Genomic DNA, 20,282 nt, shown 5'->3' on the forward strand with positions numbered 1-20,282 from the left:
TGCATGTGTTTTTGTTGTTGTTATTGTGTGTGTGTGTGTGTGTGTGTGTGTTTGGGGGGGGGGTGGCGCCTGAGACACCTAGGCACAAATAGGCTTTTGCAAGAGGGATAGGAGCCCAGAGGACAGTCTGTGGCTTGTCTTCTGCCTCTCCTGATGCTCCCAGGATAGCCACCTGCACATACATCGAGAGACGGCACTACCAGTGCCCCCGCTGTCCCTGGCTCAGGGTCAGTTCTGACCAAACACACAAAGCGAGACAGGGAAAATTTCCTGTAAAACACTGTCTATAGGTACGTCCTGTTCTGAAGCTATGAACACAAGGATCTGCCACCCTACCTGCTCGGGGGGGTGGGGGGGTTCCTGCAGGACCCTCTGGATACAACTAGGGTACCCATGGAGCCTCGAGGGCTTTACCTCCCCCTCCCCCTCCATGACTGCAGAGCCAGCCCCCTGCCTGAGGGGCAGTCTCAGCCCCACAGGCCAGTAAGCTTCTGCATGTGCCCTCAGGTCAAGACAGAGCTGAAGACCTGGCACAGGGAGAGCCCAGGACACGCTGCCATGGAGTTGCCTTCCTCTCCTCCCTGTATCTGAGGGGTCTGGAGGGCAGAGGCCAGAAGGAAGCATGGGCTTGGGATAGTGCTCATTAGTGATGGAAAAAGGATGGGACAAAAACATGGGCAAGGGGACAGGGTTACTTCACACTGCCCGCACCACATGCATGAGACCCCAGAACATGTGCCCTGCCCCATGCCCACAAAGCCAAGTCCCAATCTCCAACGTCCTCTGCCTGCGCTGCCCCAGTCCTCTCAACTGGGCCTAGCTCTGGATGCTTTAGGCAGACATGGCCCCGGGACCAGACACCCAACTGACTTAGAAACATGCTTGGCAACTAGAGATTAAATTATTCACATTGTAGTAAACTTCTTTTTAAGGTCTCTGAGAGTTACAAGAGGAACATCATGTGCAAAATTAACAGTTGTCCAGGGCCGGGTCCACAGGACTGGCCCTCCCCGAGCAGGAACACGGTGCCCGGCATGGCTGGGCCTGGAGGACAAGGCACCAGGGTGCGTGTCCAGTGGCAGCTCCCCGCTCCTTCACAGTAGAGGACCTGGCTGCCTGGGGCCTCCTGTGCCTACAGCCCTTCTCCAGCCCTGGCTGGTGGGAAAGGCTGACAAGAGCTGGGCGTTTCCTCCCAGGAAGGCTTGGGACCATGCAGAAGGTATACACGGCCCCCATTGCCCATCAGGCCGAGTCCTGGTCCATGCTGCAGCCCAACGCCTCAATGTCGCTACTGATGTCCGAGATCATGCGGTCCCACTCGTCCCCCTCAGAGGGCACAGACCGGTCATCAGGGCTGCCCGTGGTCCTGTTCCCATTGGTGGTGGAGGTGGAGGTGGTACTCAGCGCCCGACGGTGCCTGCCGAAGCTGTCTGTGATGATACCACGGCCATCCTTCACACCGATGGTCTCCAGAAAGTTCTCAAAGTGTTGGCTGTCCTTCTCGGGGATGAAGGGCCTCAGACCTGCCAACACAGGACCCCAACAGAGCACCCCACGGGTTTCAGACCACAGCTTGCCCTGGGCACAACGTGAAGACCCTAACATCTCATGTGCTGTGCTCAGGCACTGACAGGCAGCCCAGCCCACTGCCTGTAGGCCTCATGCTCCCTAGCCTTGATGTGGCACAGGCCTGGGCCCATCCCCTCTCATTTTCAGAGCCCCATTTTATAGGTAAGAAAGCCAAAGCCCAGAGTAGCGCTCCAAGCCACCCACTGCTATCAGCAGCAAGGTGCTGTCTCCAGAGTCAGGCTGCAGGCCAAAGCCAGTGACCTGGACCAGCGTGACCACCCCAACTAGCAATCTGCCCTCACTATCAGAAGGCTTAGTACCTGGAGTCTCTCAAGACCTCTGAACACTGATGCAAGTGGCCAGGCCGGGCTCCGTCCAGAGGCAATGAGAGCCAGCCCCATGGGAGGGCTTGGTGCCCTCCTACAGCAGAGCTAGAGCCCTGGAGCCCCCAACATGGCGTGCTGTGCTGTCAGCACCTGCAGGGTTTTCAAATGATGAGAAGTGGTAGAGGGCGCTCTGGGGCTGGGAACTGCCTGCCTGGCAGCACAGCATCATGTGGCAATGGGGCAGGGCTCTAAGCAGTGCATATCCCAGGCTCAGTTAATTCCAACCTCCTTCTCTCTCCCTCTCCCTCCTCACCCTTTCTACCAGTACAGGGGCTTAAACTCAGGGCTTTTCTTGCTCATGGCTGGCACTCTACCACCTTGACTACACCTCTAGCTCAGCTTTTGCTGGTTCATTGGAGATGGAATCTCACAGACTTTTCTGCCAGGGCTAGCCTTGAACTGTGATCCTCTAGGTCTCTCAGCCTCTTGAGTGGCCAGAATACACCACTGGTTCCCCAGCTACAATTCCAATCCCTTCTCAAAATGAGGCACTTGCCTGAAAGCAAAATGGGGGTTGCTAGAGGTATATTCTGAACTGGGTGCCAGGATCGGTACCTGCTAGATGACTGACCTAATGAGGCCATGGGGAAAAGCTAAAGGTCAGAATAAACTTCAGCTGGCATCTATCTTCCTTCAGCTAGCAAGGAGCCCTGAGCAGGCAGTCAATGATCATAAGGCCAGCAAAAGGGGAAATAAACCTATCTACCCTGTTCTACTGAGAAATAGGTACCTTAACTAGTTACTGTCAACTCAGTGTTCTGAGTGTTCACAGAAGGAAAAGCCATGGCCATACCATGTCACCGCAATGTGTGAGAAAGTTTGTGTAGGTCCAAGCCACAGATGTCTGTGGCAGGCTTGCCAACTACTTGGAGCTAATGCACTGAGTTACTTAATGAAGGCCAGACCCTTCCACCAGCAATGATGTTTCTACCTCCCCAACCAGCAAACTCTTACATACCATCAGAACCCACTCAGTGTCACTTCCTTGAAAAGCCCTGATTCCCCTCCTGGCCTGTTCACTTGGGTAATAGGATTCTGCTTAGTATACACCTTTCTGCTCCCTGGCAGGGCACCTCAGGCATTATCTTGATGACTGCCATTGCTGATATTTTCCCAGTGGGGACCAGAGGCCCTCCAGGCTCTGCTCACCGAGCAGCAGGAACTTGCGGCTATCTCCATAGAGCTGCCGTAGGCTGATACAGAACTCGTGGATGGAGGCCCCATTGCGGTATTCATGCAGCAGCGCCGCAAACTGCTGGATCTCCTGTGACGACAGCTTGGTGCGCAGCTAGAAGAGCAGAGTGAGCAAGTGTGGGCACCCAACCTCGCCATAGCCACTGCCTTGCTCCCAAAGCAGCCTCACCCCAATGCACCAGGCCAGCGCTGAGGTATACCACCCACAGGAATCCAGTTTTCAGCCTTGGCTTCAGGTCAGAGGCAAAGCCCAGGGACAGCTCCACACTCCCAAGCCCACACTCCCTGAGGGGACTGAGTAGGGGCTAGAGGAACTGGGCAGGGAGCTGGTGCCTCAAGGCAAAGACCAATGCTCTTGGGGCACAAACCGAAGAAGACTGGGATTGTGTGGATAAAACTAGCTAAGATTCAGTGCTGGGAAGGTAGCTCAGTGGTAGAGCGCTTGCCTTGCATGCCTGAGGCCCTGGGTTCCATTCCTCAGCACCACATAAGCAAAAAAGAAAAAAGCTGGAAATGGCGCTGTGGCTCAAGTGGTAGAGCGCTAGCCTTGAGCTGAAGAGCTGAGGGACAGCGCGCAGGCCCAGAGTTCAGGCCCCATGACCAGACCCAAAAAAGAAAAAAAAAAACTAGCTAAGATTCTTTGTACATAACCTTTATAATAATAAATAATAAATAATAATAAATAATAAAACTTTAAATTATAGTAGCACTTATTAAATAATCCTTGTTTTCCTACTTTTTTTTTTTTGATCATAGGACATGAAATCTGGGTCTGGGCACTCTCCTTCGGCTTTTCAGTGCTCTACCACCTGAGCCACAGTGCCCACTTCCAGCTTTTTCTATTTATGTGGTGCTAAGGAATCGAACCCAGGGCCTCTTGCATACGAGGCAAGCACTCTACCACTGAGCCACCTTCCCAGCCATTGATTTTGTTATTTTCATCATGTTTGTAGTCTATTGTCCTGAATAGGTGTGTGTCTCTTTTTATTTTTTTTGTCGGTTGTGGGGCTTGAACTCTGGCCCTGGGCATTGTCCCCGACCTCTTCAACTCCAGGCTAGTGACTCTACCACTTTGAGCCATAGCGCCACTTCTGGTTTTCTGGTGATTAATTGGAGATAAAGTCTCACAGACTTTCCTGCCCAGGTTGACTTTGATCTCAGATCTCAACCTCCCGAGTAGCTAGGATTACCAGTGCCCGGCCAGGTGTGTATCCATATCAAAGAAGTATAGCAATAAAAGTGGTTGAAGTGATATATATTGCTAGAAATAAAATTTGTTATTTAGTTGGGAAAAAACAAAACAACTAGGTCAGATGTGGACCACGCACAGCAGGAGGCACACTTCCCACCCAGGGCCTGTCCCCAGGGTGGTCCAGGCTGAGAGTCTATCTCTCTCAATTCAGGCTCACCAACTCACACCCCCAGAACATCCCAGGGAAAAGCACAACATTAACAAAAGCAACGAGACAGCCCGCCCACAGCCCAGCAGCTCCGCCCACTACCGTCATCATGTAATCCTGCAGCAGCTCCGTGGCGCTGGTGCTCAACTCGCTCTCACTCACAGTCTTGCCATGGGGTGAAGTCTGCATGCAGAAGGACAGGGGCGGCAGGCCCCCCCCATCCACAGGGTCAGGGAAGCAACTGCAAAGGAACACAGCGAATGGCAGGCAGCTTCCTTACCTCTGCATTGCACACCCACTTCAGGTGTCTGGTGAGAGCTGTGGGGTGCCAGGGACCTCCTGTGACCATCACAGAGGAGAGCTGGTTGGACATGGCTGTGTGTGTGGTGGACAGAGTCCCATCCAGCCTGGTCCTAGGCACTCACAGGACTGGCAAAGGGAAGGGAAGTTCATAGGACAAAGGCCTGGGCAACACTGGAGAGGGGCGAACAGCTCAGAAGGAGGCCCAGGGGACAGCCTGCATGGGCAGAGGTGGGCAGCTGAACAGGAGCGTGTGTGGCAGAACGGCCACACAGGTGCACACAGCAGCAGGAAGGGATGGAAAGGTACAAAAGACTACTACTATCCATGGTGCCGTGAGTAGTGGGCAGAGACAGGAGAGGCCAGAGGGTGGCAAGGGCTGTAGAAGTAGGCACAGCATGGGTGCAGTGTCAGCGTGGGGCTCTGGGCAACTCGGGGCTGAGGTGGGCCAGGGGGCTGACAACTCAGGGCAATGCACACGCCTGCCCACCAGGGCCTGGTACACTCACAAAGTGCTAGCCTCTGCATCGTAGGCCTCCTTCATGTCCACTTTCGTGGAAGAGTCATCTGTAAGGACAAGAAAGACACAGGTGACTTTGGATATGGGCAGGTGTTCCAGCCCTCAGGAGGCTGCTTGAGGCCAGGCACAGTGGCTCACACCTGTAATCCTAGCCACTTGAGGGACTGAGATTTGAGGATCCCAGTTCAAAGCCAGCAAGAAAGTCTGTGAGACTCTTATCTCCAAGAAACCACTCAGAAAACCAGAAGTGACACTGTAGCTCAAGTGGTGGAGCATGAGCCTGAGTTGAAGAGCTGAGGGACAGCACCCAGGCCCAGAGTTCAGGTCCCATGACCAACAATAACAACAACAACAACAAAAGATGCTGCATCTACAGAACAGGACCCCAAATTCCTGTAGCATGGCATATACTATATGCCCATAGCAGGCCTCCCAGACTTGAGGATCCTCCTGGGGATCCCATCCAGTATACATCCTGCTGCAAGCTGAGATGGGGTCCATAGATGACACACATGGCTCAGGTAACAGCTCCTTTGGGGGTGTCAACGATATGTTAAACTAAATCAGAGAAGTCATGTCACTTACCCTAAGTTGTACAGCAAAAACCAGAGCTAGATAGTCTGACCCAGCCTGGACAGTTCTGAGGCATCCAAAGGAGGCTCCAAAACCCTCAGGCCTATGGAAGTTCTGGTACAAAACAGCTATCTGGGTAATGTCTAACAAATGACTGTGTGGTACTGTGTGGTAGTCTGCCATTTGCTGCTCCAAAGCCAAGGAAAGTGACATTGCGACCTAAGGACAGACAGCAAGTGAGAACTGTGAATGTGGGGGCCCCAGCAGAAGGTAAGATTTTACAGGAGCAGAAGGAAGACAAGGAAAGAGAAAGTGACACTTCCAGCAATAGAAACCAGGGAAGGGAAGGATGCTGGGCATCAACTGGCCCCAGCAGTGCCCATGTTTGAATCCCAGGAACTGTGCCTTGTTGCCTTACATAGCAAAGGGCTTATGGTTTGGAAACCAAATATTCCACAAAAAGGCTCAGACTGCAGGCGTGGGCCACAGCTGGTGGTGCTACTTTGGGAGGGTGTTAGCATAGGAATTTAGGCCACTGGGGCTACCCATGGGCTGCTCCTGTCCAGAATCCTCTTTTTTGTTGTTGTTGGTAGTGGGACTTGAACTCAACTCAGGGCTTAGGCACTGTTTCTGAGCTTCTGTGCTCAAGACTAGCACTCTACCACTTTCAGCCACAGCTCTACTTCCAGTTTTCTGGTGATTAATTGGAGATAAGAATTTCATGGACCTTTAAACTGCAATCCTCTTATCTCAGCCTCCTGAGTAGCAAGGATTACAGGTGTGAGCCACTAGCACGCAGCCAGGGTCCTCTGTCTTGTCTCTCTGAATCCTGGCTGCAGTGAGGTAAAGCAATTTTGTCTCTCATGCTGCCCCTCCATGATGTTCTGCTTTACCCATGGTCCAGAAACAATGGAGCCAGTGACCATGGAAACAAACCTCCTCAAAAGTTTTTAGGGGGCTGGGAAGGTGGCTCAGTGGTAGAGTGCTTGCCTCACATGCATGAGGCCCTGGGCGATTCCTCAGTACCACATAAGCAGAGAAAGCCAGAAGTGGTGCTGTGGCTCAAGTGGTAGAGTGCTGGCCTTTAGCTGAAGAGCTCAGGGACAGCGCCCAGGCCCAGAGTTCAAGCCCCACGATTGACACAAAAAAAAAAAAAAAAAAAGTTTTTAGCCTGTTTGTACTAGGGCCTAGACTCATGGCCTTGTGTTCTTAATTGGCTTGCTTACTCATGGCTGGTGTTTTACCACCTGTACCATGCTTTCAGCCCAGCTTTTTGGTGGCTAATTGGGAGACTAAATCTTGCACTTTTCTGTGCAGGCTGGCTTCAAACCCTGATCCTCTGAGTTCAGCCTTTGAGTAGCTAGCATTACAGATGTGAGCCACCAGCACCCACCTCCTTCCTTTTTCACTATTTCAGGTATTTCTCGGTGATTAAAAAGTCTCTAGCACAGGTTTTAAATGTGGCAGGGGGATGCTGAGGCAGAGTGAGATGTGACTACAGAAAACAGCAGAGGTCATGTGACAAAAGAGAAGATGGGGAAGGCATTTGGAAACTTCTACAAGGTGGAAAGGGCAAGGAGACTTCTGGAAGAACGCACCCTATGGACACAAAGCCACTTTGGCCACTCACAGTGCTAGGAGCACATGTACGCTGTTGAGCTGCTCCCTCTGCCCATGTGTCCCTCAGAAGAATAAAGCCAGCAGGCAGGAGAGTCATTTGCTCTGTGTGTGTGTGTGGGGGGGGGGGGTCTGTGTGCCCATGGGGTGCCCGTGCAGCCCTTAAAAGGCCTCAGGACAGGACAGCAGGCAAGGAGACCCACTTGGCACCCAACAGTGGATTTACAAGTACAATTCCCTTACAAGAACATGCACAGGGGCTGGGAAGTTGGCTCAGTGGTAGAGCGCTTGCCTTGCATGCCTGAGGCCCTGGGTTCGATTCCTCAGCACCACATAAGCAAAAAGAAAAAAGCCGGAAGTGGCGCTGTGGCTCAAGTGGTAGAGCACTGGCCTTGAGCTGAAGAGCTGAGGGACAGTGCTCAGGCCCAGAGTTCAGGCCCCACAACCGGACCAAAAAAAAAAAAAAAAAGAACATGCACAGCAGGACATAGAATCTGTATACTTTTTCAGTTAAAAAAATACATCTAGGCGCTGGTGGCTCATGCCTGTAATCCTAGCTACTTTGGAGGCTGAGATCCGAAGATCACGGTTCAAAGCCAGACCAGGCAGGAAAGTCCGTGGGACTCTTATCTCCAAGAAACCACTAGAAAACCGGAAATGGCGCTGTGGCTCAAGCAGTAGAGCACTTGCCTTGAGCTGAAGAGCACAGGGACAGTGCCCAAGCCCAGAGTTCAAGACCCACGACCAACCAAAAGAAAAAACAACAACAAAAAACTCAACTGGAATTTTAATGGCCAATGGCCAAACCAAACGTGGACCTGCTTCTCACGCACTGTTACCCTGGTCAATCTCCAGGCCTCCAGGCCTCCACCTGCAAACCAGGAATGAAGGGGGCTGCTCTGTCATTGGTAATAAAGGGCTCCAGGAAGCTGGGTATGGAGCATCACTGTAAGGTGAGGCCAGCTTGGGGCCAGAGGGGCTTTAGCATCAGTGGCAACAGTGGGGGGGGGAGAGGGCGGGGGCGGGAGGGATGGAGACAGGTAGCAGAGCCTCAACCTGGGACTGGGACTCACTTACTCAAAGGACTCCTTGAGTTTTGTGAACACAGAGTGCCCTTTCTACCTGTGCTTACCGAAGAAGGAGCAAAGACAGGAGCTCTTCAGGAAAAGAAACCTCAGGCAACAAGCTACACTGTTTCCAATATCTTTGCATGCCTCTCATTTGTGTAAGCTACCAATCCTTAATGAGCAATAGAGTATATAAAACCAGGTGCTGGTGGTATTGAGGAGACCTAAGTCCAGCAAATACAGGAAGTGTTGGGCTGGGAATGTGGCTTAGTAGAAGAGTGCTTGCCTAGCATGCACGAAGCCCTGGGTTCAATTCCTCAGTACCAGATAAAGAGAAAAAGTCAGAAGTAGCGCTGTGGCTCAAGTGGTAGAGTGCTAGCCTTGAGCAAAAGAAGGTCAGGGACAGTGCCCAGGCCCTGAGTTCAAGCCCCAGGACTGGCAAAAATAAACAAATGTTTATTAGTTAATTAATTAAAGGAAGTGTTTCATGGACTAATAGATGCCTGAGTGCACTTGGCAGCGAGCTGCGATGGAATGTGCGGAGGTGCTCCAGCGGTGGGGCCTCTGAGGAACCTCTGGTTCTTCCCCCACACTCCTCAGCCTCAAGCTCAGAAGCAGCCCAAGGGGTTCTGGGAGAAGCCTTCCAATGACAGCAACCAGCCTGGGTGTGCTGGAAGGAGGTTTCCTGAGAAACCTGCTCAGCCTTCCTGGTTTCCCAGCATGCCCCTGGCAGGAGAAAATGCATTCACAGTGCCTGAACTCTACTGCTGCTTTCACTTAACATACCGCTGTGCAGGGACAGGTGATGGGTGGGTGTGGAGGCGCCATCAAATATGGCTCGGTCCAGAAAGTCGATGGTGGACTCCGTGTAAACTATCTGGAAGACCTGGCTGAGCAGGGAGCACAGCTCTTCCGCGGCAACCTGCAGTGGGCAGAGAGTAGCAGCTGCTGTGTTTATGACCAGGGCCACATACATACCAGGCTTCCAGACATAAATACTAATGGGGAGCAGACACTGAGTCAAAGGTGTCCACATGGCTGTCAGAAAAAGAATTATCAGTGAGCCACTCCAGGACTCTCTCTGGGACAGATAGAAGCTAGAGACCTGGGTTCCCATGGAAGACCCAGGGGTCAGCAGCCAGCTCTGCCTCCTCTACCACTTAAGTGGCCCATCAGCATCCTCCCCAGGCCTCAGCAAAGGGAGGAGGCCACCACCACCTGTGAATGCAGTTATGTATAAGGGACACCATGCGGTGGGACATGGGGGAGCAGCTGGGCATGGCTTTGGCCTAGGGAGGATATAGTGTACAAAGAACTGCTTGGTACAGCACCAAGGCTGAGAAACACAAACGAGAGGATACTCAGAGCGGACAGTCACCACTAGCTACCTCACACATACAAAAAATTAAAAGGTATGAGATGGTTTCCCAAGGCCCAGTAGCCACTGGGTGGCTAAGAGGAGCTCGTATCTGAATCTATAGGCCCATCCTAACCCACATGTCCCCTTTATACCATCCTGCCTCTGGACATGGAGGATCTGCAAGCCCAGCTCATACTACTGGGCAGGTCACCACGCCCAGACCTATCTGTCAGTGTGGGGGAGGGAGGTGACCTGAGGAAAACAATAAACAAAGGCTCAGCTGGCCATCTCAGGGTCGGAGGGAGAGGGCTGGAGGGCAAGGGTCAGGCAGAGGAGGGGCTGTCCGTGGTCAAGGCCAGGATAAGCAGTGGGTGTGGTTATAGATGGGACCCAGGTTAGAATATGGGCAGGGTCTGAGCAGATCTAGGGGTAGGGCCTGGTCAGGGATGGGCCAGAGTAGGGGAAAGTGCTTGGGTCAGCGCAAGGCAGATGAGGAGGAAGGGCTAGCTGTGGCCACACGCAGAGCCTGGTTAGAGGTAGTAGTGGGCTGTGGGCAGAGCTGAAGGTAGTCGACCATGGACAGAGAGATTGGGGCTATGGATGGGCTAGCAGGAGGTCTCACCTTGCTCTCCATGGCCAGGATGACCAGGCAGCATGCCTCCACTGGTCCCACTGCACACTCCGACAGGGAACCTGCACTGAGGCCACGGGAGCTTTCTGCACACAGACTCTGGCTGGGGGAGATGCCAGGGTCCTGGGCTGAGAAGAGACAGCACATCAGGTCAGCACAGCATGACAATGAGGCACCAGCCTCTAAGCCTTGGGCTCAGGAATCCACCAAGGCCCCTCCTACCCACGCATGAACTGACAGCTCCTGGGGGCGGTTCACCTCTGCAGCGCCAGCTCTCGGAAGACTGCAGAGCTTAACAGGTGAGCTGGAGTTGGGGGTCCTAACCAGACTTCAAGGCCAGCATTCTATCTGGAGCTCTACTATGCGTTAGCGAGAGTAGCAGCATATGGCTGCCTGGGGAGTGGAGGCTTTCCAGGAGGAGGGGACTAGAGACTTGGTCCCAAGCAATGCATCTCTCAGGTGCCAAGGTGTCAGGAGACCAGGGTCCCACGGCTGACCACAAATACTTCTTTGCTGCACTGGGGGAGGGCAGGGCAAATTCTCAGGGCAAACAGGTAGCAGCACCAGCATAGAGTTCTAGAAGCTGTCTCTGAGTGTCATGAATGTCCTGGACATACCTTAGCCCACGGTCCTACTCCACACCTGTCTACACCTCAGTCCATAGTCCCACTCCATACCCTCTACACTTTAACACACAGCCTCGGCCCACACCTGTCTATGCCTTAGCCCAGGCCCCACTCCATGCCTGTCTACACCTTAGCCCAAGGCCCCAGTCCACACCTGTCTTCAGGACCACCAGGTGTGTTGCATCATCTCGGACGTAGGAGACAGCGGCGATGTCATGGATAGGCACCCTGAGGATGATGTCCTCCCCATCCCTCCAGGCCAGCTTGACATTGTAGGCAGACAGGCTGAGCACAGCATCATGCTCCTGTGTCAGATGTCCAGGCAGTTTGCGGGCTCGCTAGAAAGAACCACAGGGCATCAGACATGGTGGACCCACTACCTCGGGCTCTTCCACAGCAGTACTGCGTGGCCGGCTCTGAGTGAAAAGAGTGCTGCCCACCACAGCACAGCGGTACTACTCCAGTGACACCAATGTGCTCAACCCAGCTTAACAAGCATGGTCTGGAAAAGCTGGGGACTGGGCCAAAACCACACAGAGTAAGTCTAAGCACAATGGTAGACAGAAATGGCCCTATGGCCAAGAGCCCAGAGGACCCTTAATGTGGTGGAAGTGACCATCCTAGCCATGAGGAGGTGGAGGGCAGAGGCAAGCCAAGGGGCAGGACAGTTACCTTTGCATTATCTATGAAATGCAGGATTTCAGTCCTACTGGAGGGATTCAGGTATCCTGGTATGGACGTTAACTGACCTAAATACTGAGAGAGAAGAGTGCAATGAGAAGCAGGAGAGATGTGGAGCCAAGACCATCACTATCATGACAGAATATATACCAAGTTCCTCATCCTCCAGGCCTGAGTTCTGCAGAGCTCCTTCTCAGCTCTAGAAGATGAATCTCCCCGAACTGATAACCCTCCCACAATCCCTACATCCCTGCATTCAAGGTTATCACTATAAATCCTGAAAGAACACCCCAAACCGTTGCAATAGAATCTGTCTGAACTGGCGGAACTAGAAACAAGAGCACCACAAACAGTTCCAAAAAAATACACTATAAATCACACAACTAAGTGTACACAAATAGAGAAATGAAGTGCTCTGATTTGAATGGGACTCCCCAAATTCCTGTGTTGGAAACTTAATCCCCAACCCAACAATGTTGGTGAGGTGATCAGGTCATGAGGAACTAATATCATTTACAACAAAGTGGTTCCTAATAAAAGGATGAATTTGACCCACTCCTCACTCTCTTACTCTCCTTTTTGTTTGAGAAAAGGCCCTGTTGGTCTTGAACTCACAATGTAGTTCTGGTCCAGGCTAACCTCAAACTCAGGATCCTCCTACATCCACCTCCTGAGTGCCATAACCACCCAGGGTTTCTCTTACCCTCACAGAAAGGCCCTCACCAGACACAGCCCCTTCATCTTGGATTTCTCAGCCTCCAGAACCAAGAATATGTTTGCATTCCCTTGATTACCAGTCTGTGGCATCCTATTGTTCAGCAAAGCTTGATGAAATGGCTTTGATGTAGAAGGCTATGTATGGCAGCTCTGTGTCTGGTATGTTCACTAGATCCCACAAACACAATGTTCTTAATGGCTTGCTTTTTTTTTTTTTTTTGAGGGATTATTGGTATCTTCCTAGAAGACTTCCATTTGGGGGAATAGAGAGGGCTTTCGACAGGGCCTAGGCATGAGTCATAGTCTAAATGCTTCAGCTCCCAAAGTGCTGGAATAAGAGCAGACTTTTTTTTTTTTTAATTGTTGTTCTAGAGGTGATGTACACAGCAGGTTACCTTTACATATCCTGGGTAATAAGTACGTTTCTTTCCTTTTGCTTAGTATCATCTGTTCTCTCCTCTGTTATTCTGCCCCTCCCATCTCTGTCCATGGGTTGCTTGGTTCACTTTCATCAATAGAACAGACTTCTTGTATTTAAATTTGTGTCATTCCTTAAATCATACATGTATGTACCACCTTAACTGTGAAATGGTAACCCCTCTGTACACAACCTCAGTAACAATACAGTTTAATACAAACTGGCCCTGGTGGCTCATGCCTGTAACCCTAGCTACTCAAGAGGCTTAGATCTAAGGATCATAGCTCAAAGCCAGCCCAGTCAGGAAAGCCCATGCAATTTTTATCTTCAAATAACCACCAAAAAGCCAGAAGGAGAACGGTGGCACAAGTGGTAGAGAGGTATCCTTGAGCAAAAAAGCTCAGAGACAGTGCCTAGGGCCTTGCCTGAGTTCAAGCCTCATGACCCCACCCTCTCCCCCCAAAAAAGTGCCAGGCACCTGTGGCTCACACCTGTAATCCTAGCTATTCACAAGGCTGAGATCTGAGGATTACAGTTGGAAGCCAGCCCAGGCAGGAAAGTCTGTGAGACTCTTATCTCCAATGAAGCACTCAGAAAAAAACAGAAGCAGCACTGTAGCTCAAGTGGTAGAGCAGAGCACTAGCTCTGAGCACAAAGAAGCTCAGAAGCTCAGGGACAGCATGCAGACCCTGAGTTCAAGCCCCAGGACCAGAAAAAAAAAAAAATGATGGTGGTTGGGTACTGGTGACACACACTTGAAACCTACCTATTTGGGATGTAGAAATCAAGAATATCAAAGTTTGAGGACAGTTGGGACAAAGCTTTCATCCTTGCTATACAGGAGACTAAAATAGGGAGATCACTGTTCCAAGTCAGCTTGGATAAAAAAGTTTACAAAACCCCATCTCAAAACAAAAAGCTGGCTATGGTGGTACAGCAGCTGTAGAACAAAGTGTAAATAGAAGCATTGTGGTCTGGACTAGTCCAAGCAAAAAAGAAAACTATCTCAAAAATAATCCAAACAAAAAGGGTGACTTACAAGGCCCTGAGTTCAAACTTCAGCGTCACAAAGAATAAAGGAATAAAAATGTAAATGCCATCTTCTGCTCTTAACATGTGAAGTTGTTTCTCTCAACCTTACAACAAGAAAAGCTGGCAAGCTGAAAATCAGATCCATATAGTTCAAGTCTGCTCCCCAAGACAGGTACATGTGAAGAATCACACCTCCCCAGGGATAGCAATCTTGGAGGGAGGACAAGTGCCAGGGCAGAGCATGGACCTGCTTGAGATAAAGACTTCTGGGGGTGCTGGGCGCTGGTGGCTCACGCCTGTAATCCTAGCTACTCAGGAGGCTGAGATCTGAGGATCACAGTTCAAAGCCAGCCCAGACAGGAAAAGTCCATGAGACTCTTATCTCCAATAAACCACTAGAAAACCGGAAGTGGTGCTGTAGCTCAAGCAGTAGCGCTCTCCCTGAGCTGAAGAGCTGAGGGAGGGGCTGGGAAGATGGCTCAGTGGTAGAACGCCTGCCTTGCATGCATGAGGCCCTGGGTTCGATTCCTCAGCACCCCATAAGCAAAAAGAAAAAAGCCGGGAGTGGCGCTGTGGCTCAAGTGGTAGAGCGCTAGCCTTGAGCTGAAGAGCTGAGGGACAGCGCCCAGGCCCAGAGTTCAGGCCCCACGACCAGACCAAAAAAAAAAAAAAAAATTGCTGAGGGACAGCGCCCCCTGCCCAGAGTTCAAGCCCTACAACCAACAACAACAAAAAGACTTCTGGGGGCGCAGTCATGGGGGTTCTCAGGGTGAAAACTAGAGAAAAATTTTGTGTTTCTAGCAAGAAGAAAAGAAACTGATAAAACACCGTCATGAATATTATAAATAGATGGCCCCAAAGCTGCTGTTGAGGAAAACCCACAAATGCTCAGGATACCTAACTCTAAAATTACTCCAATTTACCCATCTCACCGAACAGTAGGTCTGAGCACCCATAGCTTAAAACCCCAGGGAGCAGACTACACTGCTGTCATAAAATCACTGCTATACACACTAACACTGCTCACTAAAACTTTTGTCTGTAATACTGCAGGTGTTGGACTCATTTTTTTCCATAACATCATCCAGCTTATGCCAAAAAATGCAATATTTCAACAAATCTAAAACATTCACTTTGTCGCTTCAATTAAGCACATTATGTGCCCTTTTACTTTGCTTTTAGGGCATCGTTTACTTTGTGTGTATGTGTGTTGGTACTAGGGCTTAAACTTAGGAACTCACACTTCCTCTTGGCTTTCTCGTTCACAGCTGGTATTCTACCACTTGAATCATGCCTCCAGTGCAGCCATTGCTTTTTGGGAGGTAGATTTTCACAAAACATCAGATTACATGATTTTTAATCCAACTGACAATGATACAGGATTGACTAGAACTTCTCCATATCAACTGAGTTGTGCAACATATATGTGGGAATTAAATTTTTGATTTTGCAATCACTGATCAGGGCTCCCGTCCAGCTGTCGCCTTAGTCAAGGGTCTGAGGAATCACTACCACCCTGAGTCCCAGTAACATGCATTTCACAGTGGCCTTCTGGAGACAATGCTTAATTCAAAGAAGTGACTTGAGCAGAGAGAGCCTTGGGTGTTTACCACCACAACCAGCACCAATTCTTCACTGGAAGGGAAAGCTGGCCACTCACAATGAACTCACTTGAGCCGACCACTGGAGGACAACCAGTCACTCCCATGCTGAAATCAATGTTGAAGGGCTCTGGAGTGATAGAGGGCGGCCCCAGGGCCTAGATTCTTGAAACACTGGACATCATGTGTAGGTGGCTGGCTAATTAACTGATCAGGTAATATTTGTTTTCAGTCATTTGCTAGTTGCTATTATTTTTGTGCTGGTTGTGATTTCACAAACTCCTAGACAGTTACCAGCAAGGTGCAGGTGGCTCACGTCTGTAATCCTAGCTACTCAGGAGACTGAGATCTGAGGATCGCGGTTCAAAGCCAGCCCGGGCAGGAAAGTCTGTGAGACTCATCTCCAATAAACCCCCAGAAAACCAGAAGTGGCACTGTGGCTCAACTGGTAGGGTGCTTGCCTTGAGCTGAAGAGCTGAGGGACAGCACCCAGGCCCAGAGTTCAAGCCCCACAACTGGGGGAGGAAAAAAAAAAGCCAGCTTAGGCAGGAAGGTATGTGAGACTGTTATCTCCAATTAACCACCAGAAAACCAAGAGTGGAGTTATGGCTCAAAGTGGCAGAGTACTAGCCTTGAGTAAAAAAATCTCAAATAGCACGCGGGCCTTAAATTCAAGCCCCACTACCACACAAGAAAGAAAAAAAAATAGACTAAATACAAGCAAGTTCTCCTCTCCCCCCCCCCCCTCCCCTGAATAGTCCTCTGGATGACCTCCCCATCTGCCCAGACAAATCTGCTTGGCCTCTGGGATTCCCTGAGCAATACTCACCTATATCCAGTGCCTCTTGGGGTCACACCTACCCAGCCCACACAAATAAGACAGCCACATGAAAGCCACTTGAGGTCCCAGCTACAAGAGACACAGCCATGATGAAAGAGAGCAAGGAGACACTGGACCCACCAGTCAGCAGATCAGTCAGCAGAGGTAACAATGAGACAGAAGAGTCCTCTGGCTGGGCTCCCAGGAACCCTCCCCACTCAGTACTATCCTGTTCACACACTCCACACTGGTGATCTCCCCTCAGGCACTCCTGTTTGGAGGATGAGGTGAGGGAACAAAAGTACTTTTTTTTTCCCCTCGGTCTTGGAGCCTGAACTCTGGGCCTGGGCGCTGTCCCTCAGCTCTTCAGCTCAAGGCTAGCACTCTACCACTTGAGCCACAGTGCTACTTCCGGCTTTTTTCTGCTTATGTGGTGCTGAGGAATCAAATCCAGGGCCTCATGCATGCAAGGCAAGCACTCTACCAATGAGCTACCTTCCCAGCCCTTTTTTTTTTTTTTTTTTTTTGCTAGTTGTAGGGCTTGAACTTGGCCTGGGCACTGTCCCTGACCCTCTTTGTGCTCAAGGCTAGTGCTCTACCATTTGAGCCACAGCACTACTTCCAGTTTTTGAGTGGGTTATTGAAGATAAGAGTCTCAAAGGGATTTTTCTGCTTGGACTGGCTTCAAACTGCAATCTCAGCCTCCTGAGTGACTAGGATTACAGGCATGAGTCACCAGCACCCAGCTGATAAGTACATATTTATGCTGGCCCCCTATCCACCTCTCCACAGCTTAGTCTTGACAGGCTTCCACGGCTTACCTTATGAGGAGCAGGCTGCATTGAGATCTAAAATAGGGAGAGCTGGGTCCATACTGGAAAGCCTCAGTATGTAGACTCTTCTGAACAGAGTCTGAATATAGACACCATTCAGCCAATGATCGGAGCCAATCCTCCCTTGTTAGAAAACAGTCCCACAGGAGCTGGAAGGTGGCTCAGTGGTAGAGTGCTTGCCTTGCATGCATGAGGCCCTGGGTTTGACTCCTCAGCACCACATAAGCAGAAAAAGCTGGAAGTGGAGCTGTGGCTCAAGTGGTAGAGGGCTAGCCTTGAGCTGAAGAGCTGAGGGACAGCGTCCAGGCCCAGCGTCCAGGCCCACGACAAGAAAGAAAGAAAGAGAGAAAGAAAGAGAGAAAGAAAGAGAGAAAGAAAGAGAGAAAGAAAGAGAGAAAGAAAGAGAGAGAGAAAGAGAGAGAGAAAGAGAGAGAGAAAGAGAGAAAGAAAGAGAGAAAGAAAGAGAGAAAGAAAGAGAGAAAGAAAGAGAAAACAGTCCCCCAATACTCCTTGGTAGGAAATGACACGCATCAGATGGGCCTATGTGTGCCCTCTTGGCTGTAAGACCTGTCTGCTGTATTCCTCCACAGAGGAATACTAAGCTGATGAGTGTGTCTCCATTAAGGTACACCACACTTAATACTCTGAGAAGGTACACAGGGTGCTTCAGTCTGCAGTGATGGCTCCCAGGAGCACAGCCAGAGTGAAGGCTATAGGCGGACCATGAATTGTCTGTCCGAAGGCTCAGGGTATGGACCTAGTATGGACCTAAAAAATGACAGGATACCCACCAGGGCTTAGGTGCTACAGGAGATCTGAAAAATGTTCCAACCACCATGGCATTATGGAATATTTGGGAAGGGATGGGTGTGTGCCCGAGACCTTCTGGCAGGGGAAGCTAATGGTGGGAAGTCCATATGCAGAACTGGGCTCTCCAGGAGCAAGGGAGCCAACAGAATCCTGGAAAAGAAGCCAGACTGTTGGGTCACTTACAAACAGCAACTTGGAAATGGCAGTGGAGCATCTTAGGTGCAGTGTTGGAGGTAGCTCATAAATGCTAGTGTTCCTAATGGCAAGACCGAGTCCACACAGCACTGCTGAACATGTGTATCTTTGGAGGGATAGTCAGTCATGGGGCTTAAACTCAGGGCCTGGGTCCTTGAGCTCTTTCCTTAAGGCTAGTGCTCGGCCACTTTGAGCCACAAGCTCCACTTCTGGTTTTTGAGTAATTGGAGATAAGAGCTCGAGGGGACTTTTCTGCCTGAGCTGGCTTCAAATCATGATCCTCAGATCACAGACTCCTTAGTAGCTAGTATTACAGGTGTGAGCCACCAGCACCCAGCTTGCAGAACATATTTAACAAGAGCAAAATGGAATATGCAAGTGCCAGTGGCTCACTCCTGTAATCCTAGCTACTTAGGAGGCTGTGATCTGAAGATCCAAGTTCAAAGCCAGCCCAGGAAGGAAGGTCTGTGAGACTCTCATCTCCACTTAACCAACAAAATACTAGAAGTGCAGCTGTGGCTCAGGTGGAGTATCACCAGCCTTGAGAAAAGCTAAATGATAGCATAGAGATTTGGCCCAGAGTTGAAGTTCCAGTATCAGTGTACACATGTACACACGTGTATATACACACACGCACGCGCGCTCGCGCACACACACACACACACACACACACACACACACACACACACACACACACACACACACACACACGAGGGCTGAGTTTGTGCAATGAAAACATCACTCCTTGACTGTTTCCAGATCTGTTGTTCTACAGCACAGTAACTACCATTAACAGTCTTTTTGGTGCTGCTTCTGGGACTTGAACTCAGGGCCTGGAAACTGAGATTTTTTTTTTTTGCTCAAAGCCATTGTTCTACCATTTGAGCCACAGCTCCACCTCTGGCCTTTTGGTGATTAATTGGAGGTAAGAGTCTCACAGACTTTCTTGTCCCAGCTGAAATCCTCAGATATCAGCTTCCTGAGTAGTTAGGATTACAGGCATGAGCCACAGGTGCCCAGCTTAAGTCATTTACTGTATATTTCAAAACCACTATAAGAAAGGATGCACAAAGCTACCAACACTAAGAAATAATCAGTTTGGGCTGGGAAGGTGGCTCAGTGGTAGAGCTTGCCTTGTATGCATGAGGCCCTAGGTTCGACTCCTCAGCACTACATAAGCGGAAAAAGCTGGAAGTGGTGCTGTGGCTCAAGTGGTAGAGCGCTAGCCTTGAGCTGAAGAGCTGAGGGACAGCGCCCAGGCCCAGAGTTCAGGCCCACGATCCACAAAAAAAAAAAAAAAAAAAAAAAAAAAAGAAAAGAAAAGAAAAAGAAAAAGAAATGATCAGTTTGACGTACCAATCTACAAACTGCCCAGCTTTGGTCACTAAACACTGTATCAAAAAAGCATAACAAGGGCTGGGAAGGTGGCTCAGTGGTACAGTGCTTGCTTTGTATGCATGAGGCCCTGGATTCGATTCCTCAGCACCACATAAGCAGAAAAATCCGGAAGTGGTGCTGTGGCTCAAGTGGTAGAGGGCTAGCCTTGAGCTGAATTGCTGAGGGACAGCACCCAGGCCGAGTTCAAGCCCTATGACCAACAACAACAAAAAGTTTAACAAGCTGGGCACCAGTGGTTCACGCCTGTAATCCTAGCTATTCAGGAGGCTGAGATCTGAGGATCATGGTTCAAAACCAGCCTGGGCAGGAAAAGTCCATGAGATTCTTTTTTTTTTTTTTTTTTTTTTTTTGGGGGGGGTGTCCAGTCATGGGGCCTAAACTCTGGGCCTAGGCACTGTCCCTCAGCTCTTCAGCTCAAGGCGAGTGCTCTACCACTTGAGCCACAGCGCCACTTCCAGATTTTTTTTCCCCTGCTTATATGGTGCTGAGGAATGGAACCCAGGGCCTCATGCATGCAAGGCAAGCGCTCTACCA

At 50.4% G+C, this 20,282-nt stretch overlaps 1 protein-coding gene across 2 annotated transcripts in view; it reads right to left on the minus strand.

Annotated features, from left to right (window-relative positions):
- Positions 1-896: 896 nt before the first annotated feature.
- Ccm2 (CCM2 scaffold protein) overlaps positions 897-20,282 on the minus strand; it is a 62,731-nt gene continuing 43,345 nt past the window's right edge. For both annotated transcript variants that reach the window (XM_070014615.1, XM_070014616.1), the window contains exons 3-10: positions 11,916-11,999; positions 11,398-11,581; positions 10,609-10,745; positions 9,413-9,548; positions 5,359-5,416; positions 4,652-4,790; positions 3,105-3,243; positions 897-1,523 (exon numbers count right to left, since the gene is read on the minus strand). In XM_070014615.1, coding sequence (XP_069870716.1) covers positions 1,243-1,523; positions 3,105-3,243; positions 4,652-4,790; positions 5,359-5,416; positions 9,413-9,548; positions 10,609-10,745; positions 11,398-11,581; positions 11,916-11,999 — 1,158 coding nt within the window. In that variant the 3' untranslated portion in view covers positions 897-1,242. The remainder of the gene's footprint in view (positions 1,524-3,104; positions 3,244-4,651; positions 4,791-5,358; positions 5,417-9,412; positions 9,549-10,608; positions 10,746-11,397; positions 11,582-11,915; positions 12,000-20,282) is intronic.

The sequence above is a fragment of the Dipodomys merriami genome, unplaced genomic scaffold (genome assembly GCF_024711535.1).
Source record: "Dipodomys merriami isolate MVZ:Mamm:240054 unplaced genomic scaffold, mDipMer1.0.p SCAF_98, whole genome shotgun sequence".
Lineage (NCBI taxonomy): Eukaryota > Metazoa > Chordata > Mammalia > Rodentia > Heteromyidae > Dipodomys > Dipodomys merriami.